General features: G+C 46.9%; 1 protein-coding gene across 2 annotated transcripts in view; it reads right to left on the bottom strand.

Moving 5' to 3' along the window:
* The window catches only part of CMTM8 (CKLF like MARVEL transmembrane domain containing 8), an 83,664-nt gene that overhangs the window by 5,070 nt on the left and 52,790 nt on the right, over positions 1-25,804 (bottom strand). Inside the window, exon 2 of one of the 2 annotated variants that reach the window (XM_037070689.1) lies at positions 871-1,044. The exons of the other annotated variant lie outside the window; for it this stretch is intronic. Within the exon in view, the coding sequence (XP_036926584.1) occupies positions 871-1,044 (174 nt within the window). The remainder of the gene's footprint in view (positions 1-870; positions 1,045-25,804) is intronic. 2 annotated transcript variants of the gene reach the window in all.

Here is a 25,804-nt window from a genome sequence, read left to right as displayed (position 1 = left end):
CCCTGATGGTTTATCTCCTGCAATCAGTTGAAGGCCTGAATAGAACAAAAAGGCAGACACTCCTGTGAATCAAGAGGGAACTGCACCTGCCCAACTGCTCTGAGCTGGAACATGGATCTTTTGTCCTGACTTTGAACTTGATTTTTGTGACTTCGACCATCCTGGGTCTACAGCTTCCTCACTGCAGATCACGGGACTTCTCAGGTTCCACAGTCACGTGAACCAACTCCTTACAATAATGCTCCTTATACACTTCTACATACACATCCTGTTGCTTTGGCTCCTTTAGAGAACCCTGACCGATACGGAATTTGGTAGTAAGAGTGAGGCAGACAGACTTTAGAACCAGAAGTGGAGGGCTACTGTGATAAATACCGAAACGTCTAGAAAGGCTCTGGGAGGGGCTGGACCATGAAGAGAGGTGCATGCTGGGAACGTGAACGTTAGCAGCGACTCTAGTGAGGGCTCAGAAAGAAAAGAGGAAAGCTGGAGAGAAAGCTCCTACCTCCTTAGGAAGTACATAATCATAAACAGGATGTTGGGAAAAACATGGGTGTTAAAAGGAATTCTACTGAGGTCTCAGGGGAAAACGAGGCACACGTCATTGGAAACTGGTGGAAAGGTGATCCTTGTTATAAAGTGGCAGAGAACTTGGGCAAACTGTGTTCCTGTGTTCTAGTGTTTTGTAGAAGGGAGAATTTGCAAGCTATGAAGTTGGATATTGAGCAGAGGAAATTTGTAAGTACAGCATTGAAGGAGCAGCTTGGTGCCTCCTGACCACTTATAGTGAAATGCAAAACCGGCCCGAGGAAGATGACACTCTGTCCCCCCTGGTGGCCAGTGGACAAGAGCAGTGCCCAGCTTCCTTACCACGGTCGTCCAGGGCACCTGGGGGATCCTGGTGTAGGTCATCGTTATGTAGATGACGAGGAAGAAGATGGTGAGGACCCAGTAAAACACCGCTACAAACATGACCCAGCCAAACGCAGGGACTCGAAAGTACTCAGTTCCAGCGATAAGTGTCCATACCAGCAGCCCCAGAACCTGTAAAATGACGGGGGCAGCGAAAGAGGGAGGAGAAAGGAGGCAGTAAAGAAAAAGAAGAGGACAGAGAAAAAAAATCATTAGAGAGTGTCGATTATAACTTTCACTCGCACGTACACATGATTTACAAATATAATCAAGGTTACACACTTACATGCCCACAGAGGCCAGGAAGCTAAAACACATGAACACAGTAGGCTAGGCAGAGATCACGGCAAACAAGAAAAACTATGTCTCGTTTTAAGGGGCAGTCTCTACTCAGCTCCAGCAAATTGCTGTGAACTGATTTTGCTTTATTTTTTTTCTCTCCCAGGCGAACACAGAAACTCAAGTTTTTACACGATGATCTTGATTTTTATTTATTTATATTTAAAAAAAGATTTTATTTTATTTTTTAGAGAGGAGAAGGGAGGTTGAAAGAGAGGGAGAGAATAATCTGTGTGTTTGCCTCTCTCACACCCCCTACTGGGGACCTGTCCTGCAACCCAGGCATCTGCCCTGACTGGGAATCGAACCAGTGACGTCTTGGTTCGCAGGCCAACACTCAATCCACTGAGCCACACCAACTGGGGCTCTATCTTGATTTTCAAATGTTGGCACTAACAAGAGTTTTAAAACACCACGAGGGAAGAAGACTGTAGGTCTGCTTGAGGTAGTCTGTGGACTCATCTACTCTCAGGGGATGAACCTCTGAGGATTCTGCATCTGCTACAGTTGCCCTCCTTGCAGGTGGCAAATAAGCTGCGGTCAAGGAGGGTTCTCAGAAGGGAGGGCAGGCAAGGGCCCAGTCCAGATACGGCATTCTGCACTGTAACCTAAGCCACACCTTTACCCGGCAACAGTCCTCTGCTCTTCACCACTGCTGAAGGGCAAGACCAAACCCAAAGCCGAATTGGTGTTACCATGGGCTAAAGGAGGACTTCATCAAGGGAAAAGACACCGCTCTAAATTCTAGGCATGTTTAGTCCTGAACAAAGGAAGGCCAGAGCAAGGTATGCATCTTACACTCCAGAGCCGTTCAAGAACCAGGTTCCTAAGCCATGAAACAGTATCCAACAAAATAAAAGACAAAACATACAAAACCAAAGAAAACTAATAATAATGAATAAAGACGGAAAAATGTTAGTGTCTAAACCATCCCCCCAGGAGACAGCACCAGGCTCTGGCCGCACGGTCTGGCTTGCTGTGTGACTCAGGACAAACGGCAGTCAGCCCCAGTTCCCAAATGACTGCCATCAGGAACAATCTGGTTCTCAAATAGCCTTGTGGATGAATTGAGTTTGAAAACCAAGGTTCCACTGTATTTCGTTTCTTTCTTATGTATTTTTAAAAGATTTTATTTATTTATTTTTAGAGAGAGGAGATACGAGGGAGAAACAGAGGGAGAGAAACATCAATGTGTGGCTGCCTCTCTCACGCCCCCTACTGGGGACCTGGTCTGAAACCCAGGCATGTGCCCTGACTGGGAATCAAACCAGCATCCCTTTGGTTCTCAGGCTGGCACTCAATCCACTGAGCCACACCAGCCAGGGCTCATTTCTGTTTTAGCTTTCTTCATGGTATGTGGAACAAAATACTAGAGCCATTTTAACCACAGAGCTAGGACAGTAGCTTTCAGTCATTTGTTTGGCAATTAAGGACACCTAAGATATGCCAGGCTACCTGCTACCAAGCCCCGAGGCCAGAGTGGGCCCAGGCACAACTAAAGGTCTGGTGGGGGCACGTATCTGAACACACAGGCCACACTGAAGAGTCACCTGAAGTCTAAGGGAAAGTGACACTGTAGGCAGAAGGTTAAGCTTTCTGCCTTCTGGAACCCGTGAGAAAGGGTAATAAGGACATTGGTACAAAATGCTAGAAACAGTGGAAAGGGTCAGATGACGTGAGCTCAGGATGCTTAAGGACTTCGTACTTTATACCAAGGGCAGCATCAAGGTTTTGAGCAAGGCAAAGATACGATCAAGTTCAGTTTTCCCAAGACCACTCTGAACCCATCTGTATCCATGGTTCCACATCTGCAGATTCAGCCAACCAGGGATTGAACACAGTCAGAGAGAAAAAAGTTACCTTGCTGTTGATGTGCACTGTGTAGCGAGGCCTACGATGGTGTCTGTGTGATGAACACCTACAGGTTTTTCCTTGGCATTATTCCCTACACAGAACAGTGTAATAACTATTCACAGATCATTTACATTGTATTAGATATGATAAGTAATCTAGAGATGATTTAAAGTACATGGGGAGATGTGTGTAGGTTATATGCAAATACCGCACAATTTTATATATGGGTATCTTCGAGGGTTCTGGGACCAACCCCTTGCAGGAATCAAAAGATGACTGTATCCAGGACCAATGCAATAGCAGTGAATAACTGAGAAGTGAGTGAACTCAAGACAAATTTCAGAAGCAGACAAGACTTTACAATAGAGTTAGTAGATTAGATTAGGATAAAGGGGAATGACCCCCAGGTCTCTGGAAAGATTTAAAAAGTAGATCAGCATGTCATCTCCTCAATAGAAGAATGAAACAGGAACAGGCTAAGGGGTCGATCTGAACAAAGGTTCATGAGACCTGTTTTCAGCCCCCTACCCCCTACCCTGCAGGACGAGGTAGCTGGGGCCCTGCAGTGAGGAATGAGGAGAGGTGAACGCTGTGGGACGTTAGTTGAGTCTCCTGTTTAAGGAAGAAGACTGACTGAGATCGTTAAGACCCCAGGCATGTTTCCAAAGGACGCTGGAAACTGCTTGCTGGGAGAAGCCCACCTCCCTGCCACAGTTTGGATGTCTGAGCTGGACAGCAGGGAACAGACTCTGAATGTTGCTGTTTGCCCTCTGTAGAGTTGAAATTTGACGTGTTTTTATCTGCTCGATCCTGTAAATAAATTCCAAAGAAATGCTTAATGAAGATGTGCTTTTGTGCTTGCATCTGCAGCAACAGAATTTATGAAAAGTGAAGATGCACAAAATGAGACAGAATTCTAGAGGATGCCAAGCCTCATGCTAATGGGGCTCTGGGGCGGAATTCACTGTAACTGACAGGTAATCTATTCACGTACGTTTAACTTTCCACTGGATCAGTAAGACTGGCAACAGACATAATCCAACATGTCAGGGTCTGAAACAACATTGAGAGCTGCTTGATTCAAAGTGAAAGGGTCAGGGCGGCCCACTGCTGATGATCCACATAGGAAACATAAGTGTTCACGAAGACGCATTGCAAATGGGGTCGGGGTGTCTCTCCAGGGGAGTGAGTGTTTAAGGATTTCCAGCAGAAGCTTGTGTCCGGCTCAGCAAGCTTAGCTACAAGCTCTTGGCTCCCAACACAAAAATGTTTTTCATTATTAAAGCAAGCTGAGTCCACTGTCTAGAGATGCTTTGTCTAATATGCTAGTGGGGGTCATCTGTCACACACAGGGACAATATCGTTAACTGAGCCACCTCTCAAAGAACAGGAACATGAGACCCATGACCTCACCAGCAAACAGTAAAAAGAATGTCCGTTAAGAAAAGAATTGTTCTACCCAAGTGAATTTCCTAGGTAACCAAAATAGCTCTAGAAGGAAACCTTTTGTCTCTTCCTGTAACCAATACTGATGAAAATCAGTTTACAAAAATTATTCACCTCCTGCTTTGTGTGTGTGTTTAAGACAAACTCAAGATCTTTATTTGCCTACACTACAAAATTACTGTTTGTTTTTTCAGCAATAAGCATTTCCTTAGGCTAAGATGTTTTTGAGTGGCAAAGCTCAGACTTAAAAAAAATTCAAAAGTGATACATGCAGGTGAAAATAAACACAAAAGAATATCATATATATATATACATATATATACATATATATGTATATATATATATATATATANGTTTGTTTTTTCAGCAATAAGCATTTCCTTAGGCTAAGATGTTTTTGAGTGGCAAAGCTCAGACTTAAAAAAAATTCAAAAGTGATACATGCAGGTGAAAATAAACACAAAAGAATATCATATATATATATTATATATATGATATATATTATGATATATATGATATATATTATGATATATATGATATATATATGATATATCATATATATATGATATATATGGTATATGTGATATATATATATTATATATATATATATATATAATAAGCAATGGAATGGCAACCCCCATCCATCAGCTGTAAATTCTCAAGAGAAACCAACATACAGATTTTACAATTCTTTCCCTCGCATTTATAACAACCATCTGCACACCCTTTTCTTTCTCCCTTAAATATATGGGTCACTCTGTGTACCCAGTGCCCGTAACTTGCTTCTTTCGGTCAGCGATGCCATGGCGATGCCAGGGCTTCCTTCCACGCTGCCACATACAGATTGATGTCAATTTTAACAAGTGTCCATAACTGAACAGTTTTCTGTAACTCACATGACTCCTTCCCTGTGCAGAAAAATTTAGTTGTCTCCTTTATGTTTGTATAAAAATGCGCAGGGAACATTCTTATATCTACCTCTACATAGCTGAAACCCAGGACAGGCTCCTGAAAGTGGAATTTCTAGGATACTTTAAGCTTGAGAGGCACTGCCAAATCACTCTTCAGAAACCCTGTCCTAATTTACCCTCTCATCAAGTGTAACCATGTTCTTCCCTTCCACCCCCCACTAAATTCCTATGTTTGAAATGATGAAAAACCCAATTAAGAAAAAAGAGAGTTCACGTGTTGTGTTTTTAAAAACAGATTGTACTTATTTATTTCTAGAGAGAAGGGATGGGAGGGAGAAAGACAGGGGAACATTTGTGTGTGAGAGATACATGGATCAGTTCTCTCTCGCACGCCCCCTACTGGGGACCTGGCCTGCAACCCAGGCATGTGCCCTGACTGGGAATTGAACCAGCTCCCCTTTGGTTCTCAGGCTGGCACTCAATCCACTGAGCCATACCAACCAGGGCTCATGTCTTGTCTTCTACTGCTACTGAAATACAGCATAGAAAAAAAAGTCTATGAATCCCAAGTGAAAAAGAGCTCAATGATTTCCCCTGAGCTGAACGCACCTGTGTAGTAACCACATCCTGAAACAGAAAATGACCAGCTCTGGGAAGCTTTATTCCCACTTCTGGTTGCTCCTTCCCTCCTCTGGGGGTAACAACTTCCCCGATTTCTGTCATCCTCGATGAGTGTTGCCTGTTTGTGAACCTCGTGTAAATGGAATCCTACAATATGTACTCTCATATTTGGGTTCTTTCACTCAACCCTGAGAAATTCATCCATGATACTGAACGCCATTCAATCATTCTCTTGGCCATGCAGCGATGACTATCAGAGTGAGCGCACGCCAGAACCATCTGGAGGGCTTGGTAAACTGCAGAGTTGGTGCTTCAGTAGGTCTAGGGTGGGACCTGAGAATTTACATTTCTAACAAGTTCCCAGGTGAGATGCTTGAGGGGCCGGGACCACCGATTAAGAATCACCGACACTGCGGTGATGGCATCACCCCGATCGGTGGTAAGAAGGGTAGAGCATCTTTCAAAAGGTTATTGGCCACTTCTAGTACTTTCCTAATTTATTGATACGTTTTCTAAAAATCACTTTTTTACTGATTTGAAGGACCCAAAGAGGGATGATAACTAACTATATAACGGCAGTATTTTCCTCATCCCACTTTGCTTTTTCACTTCCCAGTCTCGGTTGCTCCTTAAGCCTTCTTCTATCCCCATGTACTTGGAAAGGTCTTCCCCAACACAAACTCAGAAACATATTTTCTCATGTTTTCTTACAGGTGTGCATATATGTTTAGATCTTTACTCCCACCTACATTGAGTTCTATACATGTGGGTGAGAAAAGGCTAATTTTATTTATTCTTCTAGCAGATGGTCAGTGGATCCTTTATCAATTACTGGTGACTTCTCATGTATTGAGTCGATTTCTGGACTCTTGATTCTACTCCATTTGTTGGCATTGGCGGTTGGGCCCCTGCCATCCAACGCTGCTTCAGCATCTGTTTTAGGGCTCCTGGGTAAAGATGTCAACTGAGCAAACCAACCTAGCTTTGCGCCTTCCCAGCCCCTCTGAAGTTGCCAGGAGAAGGGGGTGAATAGGAAAGGAGACAAAAGGGACACATTTTTAGAAGCTCAGGACACAATAATAGATGAGGGATGACTGACTTCGCCACACTGGCAAAGCTGACCTCTAAGTCAGCTGGTGGATAGGGAGAGTAAAGAACCAAACCTGGAAAGACTCGGGTACCTCTGGGGCTGGGCGTGAAGGCGGAGGGGATGGCTGAAATGAGGAGGACTCGTGGGAAGCTGCTTGGAAGTAGCTACGCCCTACTCCAAGCGGCTGAGTGACTCCCCCACCTCAGTCTTAGTCTGAGAGTGTATTCTCGAGGCCAGGATTCCTCAGCCTCAGCCCTAGTGATGCTTGGGCCAATAATTCTTCTGAGGAGGGTAGTCCTGCGCATTGCAGGATGCCTAGCAGCACCCCAGTTGCTACCCACTAGACGCCCCCAGCAACCCCCCCCCCACTTCTTCTTGTTAGTGACAATCAAAAACGTCTCCAGGAATTGCCAAGAGTTTCCTGGGATGCAAAATCACCCCTGGTTGAGAACCACTCTAAAAAAGGCAAAACAAAATAGAGGGTCTCTGGGTTGAGGGGTACCGTTCAAGGTTTGAGTACCACCCTGAAAACGAGAGGCTTAAACGACTATTCAATGTGAAAACCCCCACATCCTGATCGCTAACCTTTCCCCTCTACTGGGTTCTTGAAATACTGGCAGCCAGGCCTTCGCTAGCACAAGAGAGAAGATCCACAGAGATTGACTTTGGGGTTCCCCAACACACAGCCTAGCCCGGTCAGTCTGCAATGAAGTTCAAAGTCGATAAGCTCCACCTTTTCGCTCAGAGCTTCTGAACAGCTTTGCACTCTTAAAGCATAGTCAGACCACCAAGGTTACGAGATTTATGATGAAAGCAAAGCCTGTATCACAGGACAGTAACAGGACAGAAAGCTGAGACCAAAACAAACTAGAAGAGAGTCTCTTTGAAGGAGAGAACAAAAAACATTGAAAAAAATCAGTATCCGCAGGGAAAAAGATATTACGATATGAAACAGAAATAGGAGGCTCCAAGGAGGACACGAATAGTCCTTCAAAAACAAAATTCGCTTTTGAAATGAAAAATAGGATGGCATATTAAAAAATGCAATAGAAGTGTTACATGATATGACAGAGGAAACCTTCTAGGAAAAATAGCAGAAAGACAAAAAGATGGTAAAAACAGGAGAGATAAAGTAAGAAAGTTACAGTGCAGGCTCAGGAGGTCAAACATTTGATTAAAAAGTTTGAGGAGGAGAAACTGGAGTTTCTTTCTCTCCCTACCTTTCTTCTTCCCTCCTTTTCTCTCTCTCCCCCCTCCCCGCCTGTGTTCCCACAAACACACAACATTCGCCAAGGAGAAGTCATGTGAGCACATGGCAAGAAGGCAGCTGTCTGCAACCGGAGGAAGCAGGCACCTTGGTCTTGGACTTCCAGCCCCCAGAACTGTGAGAGATCAATTCCCATTAGGCAAGCCACCCAGTCCACCGTATCTTGTTAGGGCAGCCCAAGCTAAGACAGGTGGTAACAGAAAGTTACCAGTTAGCATGTAAACAGTCGAATCAGAAGATGCCAGTGCGGATATTATTTATAACTATGAAAGCGAATAAGGCCAGAGGTGTCCCAAGTGGCTGTCTCTGGGGACAGAGACCTCTGGAGGGAGGAGGTTTGGGGGTGAGAACTGCTGTTGGCTACAAGCCTTTTAGTTCTACAGGTGTCTGACCGCCCTTGTGAGCTCAGTTGATTGTCTAGAATGAGCTGGCTAAGGCACCTGCCTTAGGTGCCTTAAAGGTACCGGTACCAATAATGGTACTTCTGATGCTTTCCAGTATTTATACCACTTGTTCCTTTCCTTGTATTGTTGCATTATCTAGACTTTCTGGGACCATCTTCCAGAACACAAGCGACAGTGACCACCCTTACTTTACTTTATAGTTCACTTGGATGTTTTACATTTGCCGGGAGACTGTTATGGATACGTGCTGGAGACACTTCATCAAGCTACCGACTTCTGCGTTTCAGTGAACCTCAGGGTTTCTCCCCGACCTCCTTCCTGAACAACAGGGTAATGAGCTCAGCTGAATGCATTTTCTGTTTCTCCCTTTCGCAGCTGAGTCCCTAACACAGGTAGCCCCTTTGGTGACCTAGGCTCCTCACAACAGAACATTTCAACGATGCCTTGTGCCATGAAATGAGACTGCTTGCCCCTCCTCTGAGCGGTGCCCGACATCTGTGTCTTTCTAAGAAGAAAACATTTTTTTTTTAATTGAAAATCATCCTTTTAATTGAAAATCGGTGACTTCCGGAGGCGCTCAGGGAGCCGATTCCATTGGTTTTCCTCCACACTTGGCGTGCGCATGCACACGAACGTCCTCTTTCCTCCAGAGCCCTACGGACAAAGGAAACAGACATCCTAGAGTTGTAAAAATCACACCGAAGGACACAGCCAGTTTGGCTGTGAGGACTCTCCCGCAGAGTCGAGCCCACGCAGCCTGGGAGGTTTGTGGCAGCTGTTCTGCCACCAGAGGAAATCGCCTGGTGGCAGTGCCGAAGGGTCCCGTTTATCCAATTCCGACTGAGCTTCGACGACGAGCCGGCGGTTTTCCAGGCGCTGGCCACAGGGCAGGGGTGCTACGCTGCTAGAGCACGTAGGTGGGCCGATTAACTTGACTTCAGCCTTGATCTCCATGAGCAGCACGACTGCATCTGTATTTCGGTCTTGAAAACAGACAGGTGATTTCTACGACTGACTAGGCTACTCCTAGGAGCACTGTACCAGCTGTTCCCAGCGGGCTTTGCCCAGGGCGGCTGCACTGTGGCAGACGTGAGCTCAGCACACCTCGGAAATACCTCACGGGGCTTTAAATCGCTCACCGCACTGATTCCTTGCAGTCAGGGGGCACTGGAAATCAGCTATTGTAGATTCACTCCTCAGCGCCCTAGGATGGGGGAACCAAACAGCATTCACTACCCTGCCTGGCCGCTCTTCTCCTGACGTGTGTTTAATGAACACCGCACACGTGGGACAACATTCCTCCCTTCAAAACCTCACTGAGCTCTCACTGGTGGGGCGGCAATGCGGGAAAACAGGTGTCATCTGTGCCCCTGGGGAAGGCACGGCCATGGCTATTTACCTATAAGGTGTGGTGAGTCCTATGGAAGAACACTAGGCTGACAGGAGAAGGCAGAGCACAGGGACCCAGCCAAGCCTGGAAGGTGTCAGAGGAGGTCGAGGTGTCAATAGGTGACTGGGAGCTAGCCAGGCAACATTTGCGTGGGGAAGGGAATGCTGAGACTCGGAGACACAACGCCCCTTGGTGATGTGAGTCGCCCACAGTTAAACGGTTCAATGGTATAATGCAAAGGCTGCCTGGCTTGGGAGAAAGATTCAAGCTTTGACTTCTCACCAGCTGTGAACTGGGCAAATAACTTTCATTTATTTCACCAATATTTACCGAGCACCTACTCCGTGTGCAGGCCCCGGGTAACAGCAGTGGCATAATGGCTCTGACAGAGCAAGGGGTGCGCCACACGCCTTACCTCACAGCCGCCCTGGGAAATGGCTCTCATTGTGACCATCTTACAGGGAACCTGGGGCACAGGGAGTTAAATAACTGAGTTATATCATGCCCCACATCATTTCAGTTTCCTGTGCCTCCGTTTCTTTAGGACGGGGATAATATGTGCTTTCTGAGATGGACATGCTGAGACAACACTCTCTGTCCTGCTGTGACTGGTGAAGGCAGAAGCCGAGGGGTTTGGCAGACCCCAAACCCACCCTGGAGGAACAGCCAGGTGCGGAGCTGAAGAGGTGGGGGGGCCTGGGAGACAGGGAAGCTGGCTCCTGCTGTTTCGTGGGTGTGTTCGGGGGGAAGCGGCATGCCCTGGGGCGTTCGGCCAGCCCCGCCCAAGTGCAGGTGTCTGGGAAGAAGTAGCTTCTGGTAAAATTAGTAGATGCCTCAGTGCAAAGTCACGCCCTGTTCTGTGCAACATGACTGCCACCAGGGAGAGCCATCCTCAGGGGGCACGGAACTGACCATCACAAGGCCTTTGTATCTCTTGGTCTCTCATCTGACACTTAACTGGGTTCACCTTAACTGGGGACGAACAGAAAATAAACAAAGTTGGCAGCTGAGCCTGTTTGCTCTGATGGTTTAAACGTCCAGTTCAGAGAATGCTGCTTTTAACATGATCGCGGCCAAGAAATCCTGGAAGAAAGTCGAGGTATCAGAGAGGTTGGCATACGATCCATCTCAGAGCAGCAAACAGGCTCTGAGCATCTGCTACATGCCAGGCACAGTGCTGGGTGCTCAAGGGCAAGCAAGGCACGGAGTCCTCACCCTGAGGGATTTACCCTCCAGAGTAAGAGACAGACACTATTCAGTTCATCCTTCTTCACCGCAGGGGTTGACAGCTACAGCCTGTGGCCAGGTGCGGCCCCCTGCCTGTTACCTACAGCCACAAACACATGCTTGTTCACTTGCGTATTATCTATGGCTGCTCTTGTGCTACAGCGACCATAGGGGACACAGGCTTCAGCTGCAACGCCTAGAATATTTACCGTCTGGCCCTTTAGAAAAAAAAATTTAGCCAACCCTGTCAATCACCACACATGCCCTCTGCACCACGGAATACACACACGAGCACCTATTTCTGTACTCACATTTTTGTTTCCTGCATCTTTTCAAATAAACCAGATTATGAACACACTGAACCAGAGGAGATGATAGGACAAAAGAGTGCATCCCAATGACAGCATCCTCACACCGACCGCTCCCCACACCTGCCCAGCATTTTTCTTCTAGTGGCAAGGAGAATCTTCAAGCCCATCATCTGCACACCTGTTCTGTTTAGAAGCATGGCAACCTTCTCCATGTATCCACTAGAGGGTGGCCAAGCACTGTCAATGAAAGAATTGAGGCACCACAGTCCTAGTTCAATGGAGAGAGATCAGGCTCCCATCTGCCGGATGCGTTCCTATGCTTAGAGCACATTCCACAGAGGTGGCGGCAGGTCGAGGAGGAATAAGCGAAGTCTGGTGCTCACCCACTAAAACCAGACATTGCCTGGAGACAGATCTGATGAGAAATGTTATCGGCTGGCTGAAATAAGGATTCATTAATACAAAGACCTGGAAGGGCAGATTTAACCCACAAGTTCATGGCCTCCATGTGGCCCTGCAAAGTTTTGAGTGAAGTGAGTTTAATACTCTGCAGGAGGCACTGTGGGGTGGGGTGAGGCAGGTATCAACCAGGGTAGCCAGGGGACCTCTGGCTCTGCTGCTTTCTCCAATAATGAACTTTGCCTCTTTGAGCCTCTTCCCAACTGGGGAACTGGGGAGAATGGGGTTAGAAAAATAGTTCTCAAATAGGAGCACGGCCAGCACTGGGGGGAAGAGTACCTGAATCACCAGGGGGGATTTCAAACCACTTGGTCTTCTTCCCACTTCTACACAGGGCACGAGGTGGGTGTCTCCCTCTGGCCCTCCCTGAGGCCTCAGTAGGCGGTAGGAGCCCCTCGGGTACCTCAGAGCAGAACAAAGCTTGAGGCCTGGAAGATGCTAGTAATTTGTGACTTAACCTTGCTCTTGCTTAGGATGTTAGTCTGACATTCTATGACCAACTAGACCTGCAATGAGGACAATTGCACAGGACCCCAATACTCCCAGCAGGCAATGGAGTGGAAATCTGCATCCTGGGCTGGTTTTAAAATATGTCTACAGTCCTATGACACACCATTTGAATGCAGGCTCCTCTTGTATGCAGGGACTCAGTTCTGATGAGCACCATTGGTGGAAATGATGCATGTGACTTGGGAAGCTAGGTCATATTATAAAAAGGATACGGCTTCCCCTTTGCGATCTCCGTCGCCGATCACGTGCTCTGGGGAAGTGAGTGGTTATGTTGCTGCGAGGACGTGTGAGCAGTCTGCTGGGGAGGCCCGCATGCAGGGGAACTGAGGCCTCCCACCAACAGCCAGCACCGACCTGCTGGCCAGGTGAGTGGTCATCTCGCAGGGGGACCCTCCAGTCCCAGAGGACACCTGACTGATCACCAGGAAAACGCTTGAGGCAGAACTGCCCAGCCAGGTTGGCTGTGAATTCCTGACCCATCGAAATTGTGAGTGATGATAAATATTTACCCTTGTTTTAAGCTTAGTCAGGGAGTATTTGTTACATAGTAACAGATGACTAATACACCAAGTTCCAGCCCATCTGGGCGCATCTACAAAGGGCACTGTGGTAGGCAGAAAGGACAGAAGACCTGGGTCTGTCACTGACTTGCTGTGTGAGCACAGGTGAAGCTGTTTGGCCTCCGAGTGTTCCTCCATAAGATGGGTACAGCGCCGTCTAGGTGGCTGTGGGCTCTCAAAGGCAATTTGTGATCTGCACAGATCTAGCTGACAGTAGTGACTACTCATCTCATGTTTTGTTTTTTCTTCCAGGAAACGTGATTTAATGCTCAGCCTAGCTGGCGTCTGGGCAGTAAGGGTCGTAGCGCACTTGGCCAGTGAGAGAGGGGCGGGGTCTGTGCTCCTAACTAGAACCCTGGGCTGGGGGGACCGAGGAATCACTAGAGCAGAGTTGGCACACTCTGTCTGTGAAGGGCCAGCTAGTAAATATTTTCAGCTTTGAGGGCCATATGGCCTCTGTCACAACTACTCAATTCTGCCATTGCAGCGTGAAAGCAGACACAGACGACAGGCAGACGGGTGGGAGTGACTGCTCCACCGAAAAACCATGCTTACAAACACGGTGGCAGGCTGGATGTGGCTGGTGGGCTCTCATGTGCCAACCTCTGCCCTGGAGCCCTGCTTCTCTGAGTGTGCGGTCCCCAGGGCAGCAGGGCGAGCATGCCCAGGTGCCTGCTGGAAGTGCGGACTCCCAGGCTCACCCAGCCCTGCTGAACCAGCCTCCCTGGAAAATGGGGCTCAGCACCATGTTTTCACAAGGCCCCCTGCAGCACAAGTTAGGGAAGCCATACCTCCTTTCCCTCTCTGCCACTCAGAGCCCCTGTGCACCAGGGACTTAAGAGGGTTCTTAGCCCTGGCTGGTGTGGTTCAGTGGATTGAGTGCCGGCCTGAGAACCAAAGGGTCCCCAGTTCAATTCCCAGTCAGGGCACATGCCTGGGTTGCAGACCAGGTCCCCAGTAGGAGGTGCTTCAGAGGTACCCACACATTGATGTTTCTCTCCCTCTCTTTCTCCCTCCCTTCCCCTCTCTCTAAAAATTAATAAAGAAAATCTTTTTTTTTTTAAAAGAGGGATCTTAGATGGCAATGACCTGAGCAAAGATCTTCTCGGGCCTCACAAAGAACACACACATATCTCAATGAATATCACACTGATTCTCCATGAATCAGTGAAAAACTGAAAAGCGAAGTGGCACCCAGTTCTAGCCAAACCGCTTGGTCATCCAGAAACCCAAACAAACTGTGTGGTGACGCTGCTCCCATAGAGGAGACTGGATTCTGAGGTGGTCCACCGCCGCCTCTAGAGGGAGCCCTTCGTGGTCAATGCCAGTCTGGCTCCCAGCCCTACATGCTTCTTTAGGCAAATTTAAAGCAGCAGTCCCCAACCCTTTTGGCACCACGGACCAGTCTCGAGGGACCTGGGGAGTAGGAGGAGCAGGAGGTGGAGCTTGGGTGAGCTATGCTTGCAGCTGATTCCTAACAGGCAGTGGACTGGCACTGGCTGGCAAACCGGGGGATGGGGACCCCTGGTTTAAAGAACAAATGAGGGTGAAAGGCTTCCAGGAAAGAGGCAACAGGAAGGGCGGGAAAGGAATGGCGGGGAGGTGAGAGTCACTAGAGAAGTGTCTTCCCATCTACCTGGGAGAGACACTTGATCCTATAGTGGGACCACTGTTGGTGTTTGCCTCCGGTGTGACCAGTCACACCCTCCCACCTCATGTGGACACAGCACAGCTGAACGATGCAGACATCGTCGTCCCCTTCAAGGATGGCTCGAAGCAGAGAAAGGCCGTGTCCAAAGCCATGTTCATCGGGACTGGTGGAACCACAGCTCACATCCAGGTCTGAGGACCTGTCTGCTGCAGAACCTCCCAGCACTGCCCACGGGTCCACAGCTCCCTCCGAGGTCAAGGGAAACTCTTAACATGCCAACTCCACTGGATCACAGGTCGCCTGCAGGGCTGCTCACAGGTGAACCTGCTTCCTCCTACCTGGGACAGCTCCACCTCTGTCCTATTTTGAGGTTTGTGGTAAACAATGTAACATCAAAAGTCACAAACCACTCTTTAATGTCATCTCAAGAAAGCCAAAGTGAAAAATCAAACAAGGAGGATTATGAAATGCTTCCCTGTGCCAAAGAGGCTGAACACCTGCCCCACCACTGCCAGGTGTGAAGAGCTAAACCTGCAGGTGGGGAATCATCAATTCCAGGTGGGAGGCCCCCCAGCTCTCTGTCTGGGCTGCTGTGTTCTGGAGTCTGTCCTGCCTGGATGTGTAACTGCCTCCGGATGCAGGAAATAAGGCTGTGATTCACTGTCAAGTGAGAGGCCCCATCTCACAGCTTCCACAGAACAGCGAGGGCCCTGGCAGGCAGGCTTGCCTTGTAGCCATCTATGTTCCTTTGCCGCATCCATTCTTAATTCTGTTTCCTGGGTTACCAGGTCTTTTTGTCACAAACAGAAGGAAATTTACAAAAAGGGCATAAATCATAACAGCCATGCAGGAAACACCTGGAACAGGTGACCTTCCACACATCTGTTCCACCCAATTAGCATTTGCCCTGATGACACCAGCTGGACCAGGCTCCGTGGGGTCCAGTGACCATGGTCAGTGAAGTCACAGCTGCAGACATGGAGAAAAGTCACCATCTGGCCCTTAGAAGGAAGCTCGGGAGTCTCAGAAGCCTTCCGGTGAGGTGAGCCTGCCCTCTGCACTTTCAAGCAGACTGATCCCTGGGCAAGCCGGTCTGCCTCTGGTGGGCGATGGACCTCACCAAAGAGTCCTTCTGCTCATCGGCTAGCACGCCTGACCCTGGATAGCAGAATGGCCCTAATGCCAAGCGATGCTGAGCATCTTTTCATGAGCTTTCTGGCCATGAGTATATTTTCCTTGGAGAAATGTCTGTTCAAGTCCTTTGCCCATTTTTAAACTGGATTTTGTTGTTGAGTTGTCAGGGTTCCTGATATAGTCTGGGTATTACCCCTTCATAGATACTTGATTTGTAAATACTTCCCTAAGTTGCCTTTCCACTCTGCTCATTGTTTCCTTTGCTGTGGAGAAGTTTTCACGTTTGACATAGTCCCCTTTGTCTATGTTGGCCTTTGCTGCCTTTGCTCTGGGTATCACACCCAAGAAATCATCGGTGAGCATGACACGCCTGGATTCTGCAGGGGTGGGGAACGATGTGGTGTGTGATGGAGACAAGACAGCCCCAGACCAAGGCCGAGGTTCACTGGAGCTTGAACCCACGGAGCCCTTTTCATGTGCTTCACATCCCAACCTGCACTCAGACGCTCGGCCAGGCCTGGGCTCTGCCCAGAGAAGCCCAGGGAGTGCGTGACGCTCGTACGGCCTCTGTGGCAGCGAAGTTGCTTGGCTAAAATTTGGTCCCGAAGACACACTGGCTTGGCTTTTATCGGCTGTGTGGACGACTCAAAGTGAGCCCGATGATTTCGTCAGGGCTCCTCGGGGTAGCACTCTGCCAGATGCAGTGCGTGCCTCCCAACCCCTTATAGAAGTTGGCCGACTCTGTTTACAAAAGCAGCAGATTTGTGGCAGAAAACTGGGAAAATGCAGAAAAGCATTAAGAAAACAAATCCTTCATGCTCTTTCAGAACTCAGAGGATACTACTACTAACACTTTCGTAAAGGTGCTTCGTGTTTAAGAACTTTCCCAGTAAAAACATTATGAAAGTAACACTTCCAACACTGGTGTCATTACGAGAATCAAGGGTTGGCATCTGTTAGGCCCCGGGAGCTCTGCCTGACTTATTAGTGAGTGCTGTGTACGCTTCCTGGGAGGTAACCTTGGCCGCTTGTTAGGAATACTGATTCCTGGGCTGCCCCAGACTTCGGAGGCCATCTTTCTGAGGAAGGCCCGGGCATCTGTATTTTCAGAAACTCCTCACATGATCCTTGTTATTAGGTAAGTTGAAGTATCTGCACTCGGGCTTCCATGGGAAGCCACTGTTGACAGCTTCCTAACAGGTCTTTCATCTGAAAAAGACTGACTTTGCCTTTAAACGTAATTGAAAATCAGGCTGGGTGTACAATTTTCTTTTTAAATAATAGCTTTGAGCTATAATTCAGGTACCATGGAATTCACTTACAGTGCACAATTCAATAGACTTTAGTGCATTCAGAGTTGTACCACTATAAGCACAATCAATTTTAGAAGATTTTCATCCTCCTGAAAAGAAATCCTGTACTCAGAGCAGTCACTTCCCATTTCCCCTCCCATCCCCCACACCACCCCACCCACCAGTGCTAGGCAACCATTAACCTCCTGTCTGTCGCCAAAGGCTTGCCTGTTCCAGATTTCCACATCAATGGAATCATACAACATGTGGTCTTTTGTGACTGGCTCCCTTCACTTAGCATGTTTTCAAGGTTCATCCATGTGGTAGCATGTATCAGTATTTCATTTGGTTTTTATTCATGAGTCATATGCCATTATATGGACACGCCACATATCATTTATCCATTTATCAGCTGATAGACATTTGGCTATTATGAATAATGCTGCCATGAGTATTTGTATCCACATTGTATGTGGACCTATCTTTTCAGTTCGCTCAGGTGTATGCCTAGGAATGCCATATGGTACCTCCACATTTAACCTTATGAGCTAATGTAAGACTGTTTTCCAAAGTGGCTGCAACATTTAACATGCCTACTAGTAATATGTGAGCATTCCTATATCGCTACATTATCTTGTAATTTTTAAAAATATTTTGTTTATTTTCAAAGAGGGGAAGGGAGGGTGAGAGGGAAAGAAAGTGTGTTCGTGGCTCTCTTGAGCCCTCTACTGGGGACCTGGCCTGCAACCCAGGCATGTGCCCTGACTGGGAATCGAACCAGCGACCCTTTGGTTTGCAGGCTGGCACTCAATCCACTGAGCCATACATTATCTATTTGATTCTAGCCATCTTAGAGGGTGTGAAGTGGTGTCTCACTGCAGTTTTGATCCACATTTTTCTGATGGCTAAATATATTGAGCATCTTTTCATATGCCTATTAGCCACTTGTATACCTTTGGAAAAGTGTCAATACAGGTCCTTTGACGATTTTTTTAAGTTGGGTAGTCTTTTTACTATTGCATTGTAAGAGTATGTTTTATTTTTATTTTTAATGTTTATTTATTTATTTATTTTTTAAATGCATGAATTTTTAAAAAGATTTTATTTATTTATCTTTAGAGGGGAAGGGAAGGAGAGAAGGAGAGAAATATCAATGTACAGTTGCCCCTCATGAGTCCCCTGCTGGGAACTGGCCTGCAACCCAGGCATGTGCCCTGACTGGGAATGGAACCGCGATCGTGTGGTTTGTAGGCCCAAGTTCAATCCACTGAGCTACACCAGCCATGGCATGTTTTATTTTTAAATGTAACATCATCAATATTTTCCTTCTATTATCTTTTAAAAATGCATCGACAGCTATGTTTCCCAATATAGGGAGCCCCAACGTTTTAAGAGCTTTTTTTCTAAAAGATGTTATAAAGTTGTTATAAATTAAAATTTACTTTACAAGTCTTAGAAAAGTACTATTTACAAGAGGATGCATAAAACTCTGGGAGAATAACCTCCCTCTAATTGTTTCCATGTAAGCTCATGTTTTCCTGGATGGCATTTATTTATTGCACATCTGGGCAAAGCTCCATTGTTTCATTCTACCATCGGCTGAACGAGGGCCTCTAAGGTTTCTGGACACCAGGACAACCAAACGGACAGGCCTTGCACAAGGCCAATGCACACAAGAAAGATGACACGGCTCCTTCCCTGGAAGGATGCTCCGTGTGGCCAGGGAGATAAACACACGCGGAAAACAACACTGTAGCACAGCCACTGTAGCACAGCCAATGACGAGAACCAAGAAAACACAACCATTCCAAGAAATGCTGAGCTTCATTCATGAGGAATGATAAATGACTCCGGGTGCTCAGCCAGGACAAATGGTCTCAGGAAGACCAGGGCTGCAATGTGAGTATCTGCACTCCAGGCAGAGGTGACCCTGAGACCTGACACCTACCTGCTTTAAGGATAGAGGATGTGGGAAAAAGCCCAGGAGGTGGGAACACTTGGGATGGCAGTGAGAATATGGGGGGCGGGGGCAGTTAGGGCCATCTGGTGGGGAGCTTGAAATGGCAGGTTAAGGAGTTCAGATTTTGATTTTGGACACTGGGCAGGTGTGATAGGAGCAGAAGCACTTTTTGAAGCAGGTGTTTCTAGCATCAGTGCTTTGGAGTTGGCTCATCTTTACCATCTGCTTTGGCACTGGCTGTGTTGGGAGAACCAGAGGTGTCATTGAGGGCTGGTCATTGGGAAGAGCTGTTTCTATGTACTGTTGCCTAGAAGGCCGGCAGGTGGGCACAGTGCAGGTCAGGGGCCCCACAGGCTGGCCTTTACACCTCTCCTGGCTGCCTCTGCGTCTTGGGAGCTGACCCGCCTTCCCAGGAGAAGGTTCTAAGCCCCAGGACCCAGCTGGCTTGTTTTTCAGGTCCTGTGAAGCGCTTCCATCCTGGTTGATGCCATTAACTGCTCCTGGGAGAGTAATGTCCCTCTGCTTAGTGGATCTGAATGCTCAGTCCAGAATTTGAGCCTGCCACTCATCCCCTGGGACTTCCTTTGTGACTATGGATTGACGGGAATGGATACTGTATAGAGTATGACTGAGCAGCAAGCTGGAGTATGGGAAGCCATATTATCTTAGCCTCGATTTTACTGAAAGATTTGGGGGTGAGATAAGGAAGAAGTACTGTCACAGATAAAGAAAGGACCTGCTATACACAATGTTTATGTCCCTCGAAAATTCCTGCGTTGAAAACCAATCCCAATATGGTGGTATTTGGAGGTGGGACTCTGGGGGGAGACAAGGGTGTGAGGGTGGGGCCCTCACAAATGGGATTAGTGCCCTTATGAAAGAGACCCCCAGGAAGTTCCCTCCCCCCTTTTACCATGTGAGGACATGGGGACAACTGTCGATGAATCAGAAAGCAGGTCCTCACTAGACATCGAACCTGCCGGCACCTTATCTTGGATGTCCCAGCTTCAGAACTGTGAGAAACAGGTATCTGCTCTTTATACGCCTCCCAGGGGATGGTATTCAGTTACAGTAGCAGGAGCAGATAAAGCTTGTTTTCGCTGATACTTCAAAAGAAGACAGTATCCTTTCATTGATACGCAAAACCAAAAATATTTAGAGGAGAAAACAGCTCATAGGAATCTAAAAAATAATAAAACACAAAACTCACCCCCCCACCCCCCCGCCCAATAGAAATTTCCCCTGGGCAGGTTTGGGCTTCATCCTCAGATCCCTAAGTAAGTTCTCTCTCAGAAGTTTGGGATGTTTTGGTTGAAAAACAGAATAAGCCCAGGCTTACTACAGCAACAAGTCTCATTAATTTAGACACCTGCTGTGATGTTTCCCTTCCACTGAGTGACAAAAAAAGGACACGTCCCCTCCCCCACTCCAGGAGAAATCATAACACTGGTGACTCAGTGCGGCCTTTTCTCTGAAGAACAGACCACGGTGGAAGCTTTTTTCAACCTGCCAATAACAACACATCTCTACAATTGGAACTTTCCTCCCCGTAGCTCAGTGACACCCGAACAACCCTGGTCTGTGTCACAATTTAAACAGGCCCCGGGACGACCCACTGGGGATGGCCACTGCTCAGTGCGCCCAGCGATGCTGGAACAAGGTGCTGCTGTCAACTGACCTGAGATTTTGAACAGTCCACCAGGCTCCTTCCTGGGTAAGAGGATTCCAGGAGATTCCAGACTCTTTTTTCCTAGACGAGATTAACAGCAATAATTCCCTAAATGAGGAAAATGAGACTGTCTGCTTTCTTCACCAGGCATGACACCCCACAACAAGCCTATTGCCTGAGAGGATCGCAGTGCCCACATCGCCTGCTGGGCCTGCGTTCCGAGACACGCGGTGGATCCTGAAAAGCACACACAGTACCGAACCCTAGACACTCTATGTGTTTTCCTACACATACAAGGCTATGGTAAAGTTTAACTTATAAATGAGGCCCAGTAAGAGATGAACAACAGTAACTAATACCAATAAAGTACAGCAATCATAATAATATACTGTAATAAAAGTTATGTGAATGGATTTGAGGCCATTATTAAGTAAAATGAGGGTTACTCGACGCAGTGCTATGATACCACAACGGTCGATGTGAGAACCAACACAGCTACGGAGTGACTGACGGGCTGGACAAAGGGATGGTTCACGACCTGGGAAGGACAGAGCTGGACACCGTGAGACCTCTTCGTGCTACACGGATGGCACACCATCCTTGGAATTGTTTGTTTCTGGAATCGTCTACTTAATGATTGCAGGCTCCCTGACCACGAGTAACTGAAGTGGTAGAAGGCAAGACCGTGGATAATGGGGGACGGCTGGAATTGGTGGTTTGTCCACAGGAGGCGGAGATGTTTAGCAAATAGGTACATACAATTTTTATAACAAGTCCATGCTCTCTTTTGGAAGGAGGGAACCCAGAGAACATTTTCCGCCAGGGATAACATGAAAAAATTTGTGGATGAAAGCGGGTGAAGGTTTTCAGAACTCACCAGGGATGACTCCCAGACTGAAAAGATTTGTCACACTATAAGCAAATGGCTGAGGAACCAGACGCCCAACACCACACTTTATTGTTCTTAAGTAAATGGCGCAACCAGTCACATTGTGAACTTCTGGTGAAATCAGAAGTCTGATCTTTGTAAACTATATAAAAATGAAGGCAAGGGCCCCCATGGAGAGTTAAGCTGAGCCAACTCAATTAATTGTATAAACAGAAGCTGGAACGTCAGTAGTTTCAAAACCGTTCACTGCTGCTTCCACCCAAACTTTCGCGGGGCTTTTAGCGACTAGCAGAACGGATTGGCCTTGGCCTTGGCCTGCATCATTTTACAGGGGAGCCAAAAAAAAAGGGGGGGCCCTGGCTGGTGTAGCTCAGTGGATTGAGCACAAGCCTGCAAACCACACAATCGTGGTTCGATTCCCAGTCAGGGTACATACCTGGGTTGCAGGCCAGTTCCCAGCAGGGGACTCACAAGAGGCAACCATACATTGATATTTCTCTCCTTTCCTTCCCTTCCCCTCTAAAGATAAATAAATAAATTCTTTTAAAAAAAGGCTAGCATTTCTTGAACACTAGCGTATCTCAAAGGGGTGTCAACACGCAGCTCGGGATGGCTGTGAACGTGGCCCAACCTGAAATGGTAAATTTACTTAAAACCTTTTTTTTGCTCATCTGTTTTTGTTTGTGTGTTTAATGTGTGGCCCAAGACAACTCTTCTTCTTCCAGTGTGGCCCAGAGATGCCAAAAGGTTGGACGCCCTGGAGACTCAGTTCCAAGGTCTTCCGGTCACTGCCTCTGAGTTTTGTTTAGAGGGATGGAAAGGGATGTCATACCTCAGACTCTTTGGGAAACAGACACCACCCTGGGCAAGCTCGAGCAGGGGGCTCGGTCACAAAGCTCTCGGGAGTCCTCCGAGAAAAGGCTTATGATGACTTGGTCTCCAGGGCAGCAATAACAGGGAACGTTTATGTGGAATAATTGTCAGGAATAAAAAGGTACATTTTGGTAAAAGTTACCAAGTTTGGAGCCAAAGTCTACCATGCGGTCAGTAACTTAAACAGGCACTTTTTATACATAGAGAAAGTAAAACAAGCAGCCATCAAGCAGACAAATGGGCATGGTTGTATTTGAAGAAGAATTTCTTCAGAAAACAGGCAGCACACCAGATCCGCCCTGCTGGCTGTAGTTTGCTAACTCCTGATGCTGCGGCTTACAGCCACAGGTTCCCTTCTGATGGACTGAGTCTGGGGTTGTGGGTGGGGGCACAGGCCTCCTCACCACCATGTTTTATGGAGGAAGCCCCGACTGGTGGCTGCTGCTTCTGCCCCAGGGCCCGGGGAGGGCCCTGTGGAGTCAGTCCACACACTCACACACACTCACACTGCACGCGCATTTTGCCAGGGCTGTGTTCTTCCCTCTTTCCCCATCGCAGTTTTCGATTTTCAGCAGCTTTGTAGGTGAATAACGTGTCATAGGACCTAAGCCTCCTCTAGGTCCCTGACGTTGTTTAAATAGTGCTTCGTGTCCCTGGGAGACGACACTCATATGGCTCTTTCACTAGCGGGAAAACACGCCTCTGACGTGGGTGCTATGTTTAAACCCTGTCTTCTTGTTGGGTCATTTAAGTAAAAGAACCTATAGGGGGAGAAATTTAGTTTGATTCAAAAAATTTCTATTTTAAATATAATTTTTCCATTGCTTTTTAGAGAGAGAGAGAGACATTGACATAAGAGAGAAGCATTGGTTGGTGGCCTCCTGTCTATACATGGACCGGGGATGGAACCTGCATGTGCCCTGACTGGGAATTGAACCTGAAACCTTTAGGTTACAGAAAAATGCTCCAACCAACTGAGCCACACTGGCCAGGGCTAAAATATATCGTTTTTTAAAAATCCCACCTTCTAGAACTACGTACTAAAATATTTATAAATGAAATGATATGTCACCTAGGATTTCCTTCCAAATCTTTCAGGAGGCAGAATGGGTAGAACACAGAGGAAACAATATTGACTATGGATTAATAATTACCGATGCGGGGTGGTGCGAAGATGGGAGTTTACCCTGTTGTTTGAAATTTCCTGTGATAAAATGAAAACCACTCATTCCTGAGACTTAAACGCAGACAAAGGCCCTGGGTCTCAGCACTGTCAACGGGGCAACAGCTCACAGCAGACGCCTTCATCAGAGGAGGAAGGCCAGCATGAAACTGCCTTTGGATTATCTTCACTCTCCTAACAGGTGATGTGCACTGACACGGCCCGAAAATCGAGAGGTGCAAGGAGTCGCAGGGTAGAAGTCTCTTTGTCACCGGGATCCCCCCTTTTCGATCTCCCTCCCCACGGCTTTCTGACCCCATCCCTTACAGGTAATCACTGTTGTTAGTTTCCTGTGTATCTTTCCAACATGATACTCAACTCCGCACTGCCTGCTTCTGGCTTAATGCATTTTGGAGATCTTTTCTAAGTACGTAGAGAGCACCCTTCCTTCCTGTTAAACTACAAGTATTCTTGAGTACACACTGTTTCTGTGAGTTCCCTGTAGGTGGACGTTTTTGGTTGTTTCCAGTATGCCACTACTGTGAACAAGAATTGCCTTGTACCAACACCATTTTGTATGTGTCCAGGTTTGCTGTAGGGTAAATTCATCTAGAAGCATAACTACTTGAGTCCAAGAATCTCTGCATTGGTCATTACGATGGCTACTGTTAAACTGCCCTTCGTAAAGGTCAAACCTCCGTTTACTTTCACTTTCCCACCAACAGCACATAAATTCCAAAATAAAACCCAGACAACGTTATAACCATCTCTTACCTCCTTCCCTTCAGCAGTGAGTCTTTCATCCAATATTAATGGTTATTTTCCTACTAAATGTCATGTCGAATAAGATGGAGTAAGTTGACATGGAGAATTTACTTTAGAAAAGTCATCACAATTATTGTTTCATCTATATTTTAAGTACTTACATAAAAAATAAACTAACATTGACTGAGCCACCCCAAAAGGCCAAGCAGCACCCTGAGGCCTTTCTGTGTAACAGTATGCTTGACCCTTGCACATGCTTGATCCTTGCACACGCTTGACCCTTGCACATCCCCGAGGTCAGTTCTATAACCAACATCAATTCAGATGAGAAAAGGCGGGACATGAGTCACTGTCCCAGTCCTACAGCTAGTGAGTGACAAGCTCGTGATACACTTTGCCCTCTCCTCCTATTGCTATTTGTACACAACCCCCTAGTGGATTATGGAATGTACATATTTAGAACCCAGGCCACTTCCTAATATTCAGGTCTCTTATAGTAACATCTAAGTCTGGTATTCCATTTTCAAACCCTGGCACACCCTGCATTTTTGGAAATAAATTATATACAAAATGCCTTTTCTTACCATAGGAAAATATCTACCATATTGGCAAACAGACATTCAAATCTGGGTTCAGAACTGGTCAGGAACTTGATCTAAGTGTTGAGTCCTGAAATATTTATAAATGAAGAATGTTTTCACGTTAAAAAAATAAAATAAAAATAGTCAATATATTCCATAACTTAGGAAAAAAAGAACTGAAACTTAGCCCTGAGGAGTCCTCTTGCCATATAACCAACTGGTTTCTAAAAATCTTTACTGAAACTTCGAGCTTTCAAATCAAGTCATTCAGCTCGCCTCCCCACCTCATCCCCAAGCATCATTTCCCCTCAAATACACTTCGAGTCCCAACTGAAGTTGCTGCTGTCTTAGGAAATAAACAACCCCCAAACAACAAGCAGGCATTTCTACATTTAACTTTCAGTGTGTATTCGAGGACCGTAGAGCTCACAGATGCCTGGACATATCCCAAGGCCTTCCATACGGGCCCTACACATTCAGCCATAAACTTTCTAATAATAAAGGTCCCATTCTTGTCATGCCTTCTG

This window comes from Sturnira hondurensis, unplaced genomic scaffold (assembly GCF_014824575.4).
Source record: "Sturnira hondurensis isolate 20B ecotype Veracruz unplaced genomic scaffold, ASM1482457v3 Scaffold0019006, whole genome shotgun sequence".
Taxonomy (NCBI): domain Eukaryota; kingdom Metazoa; phylum Chordata; class Mammalia; order Chiroptera; family Phyllostomidae; genus Sturnira; species Sturnira hondurensis.
This window is presented reverse-complemented; position numbering and strand designations above follow the sequence as displayed.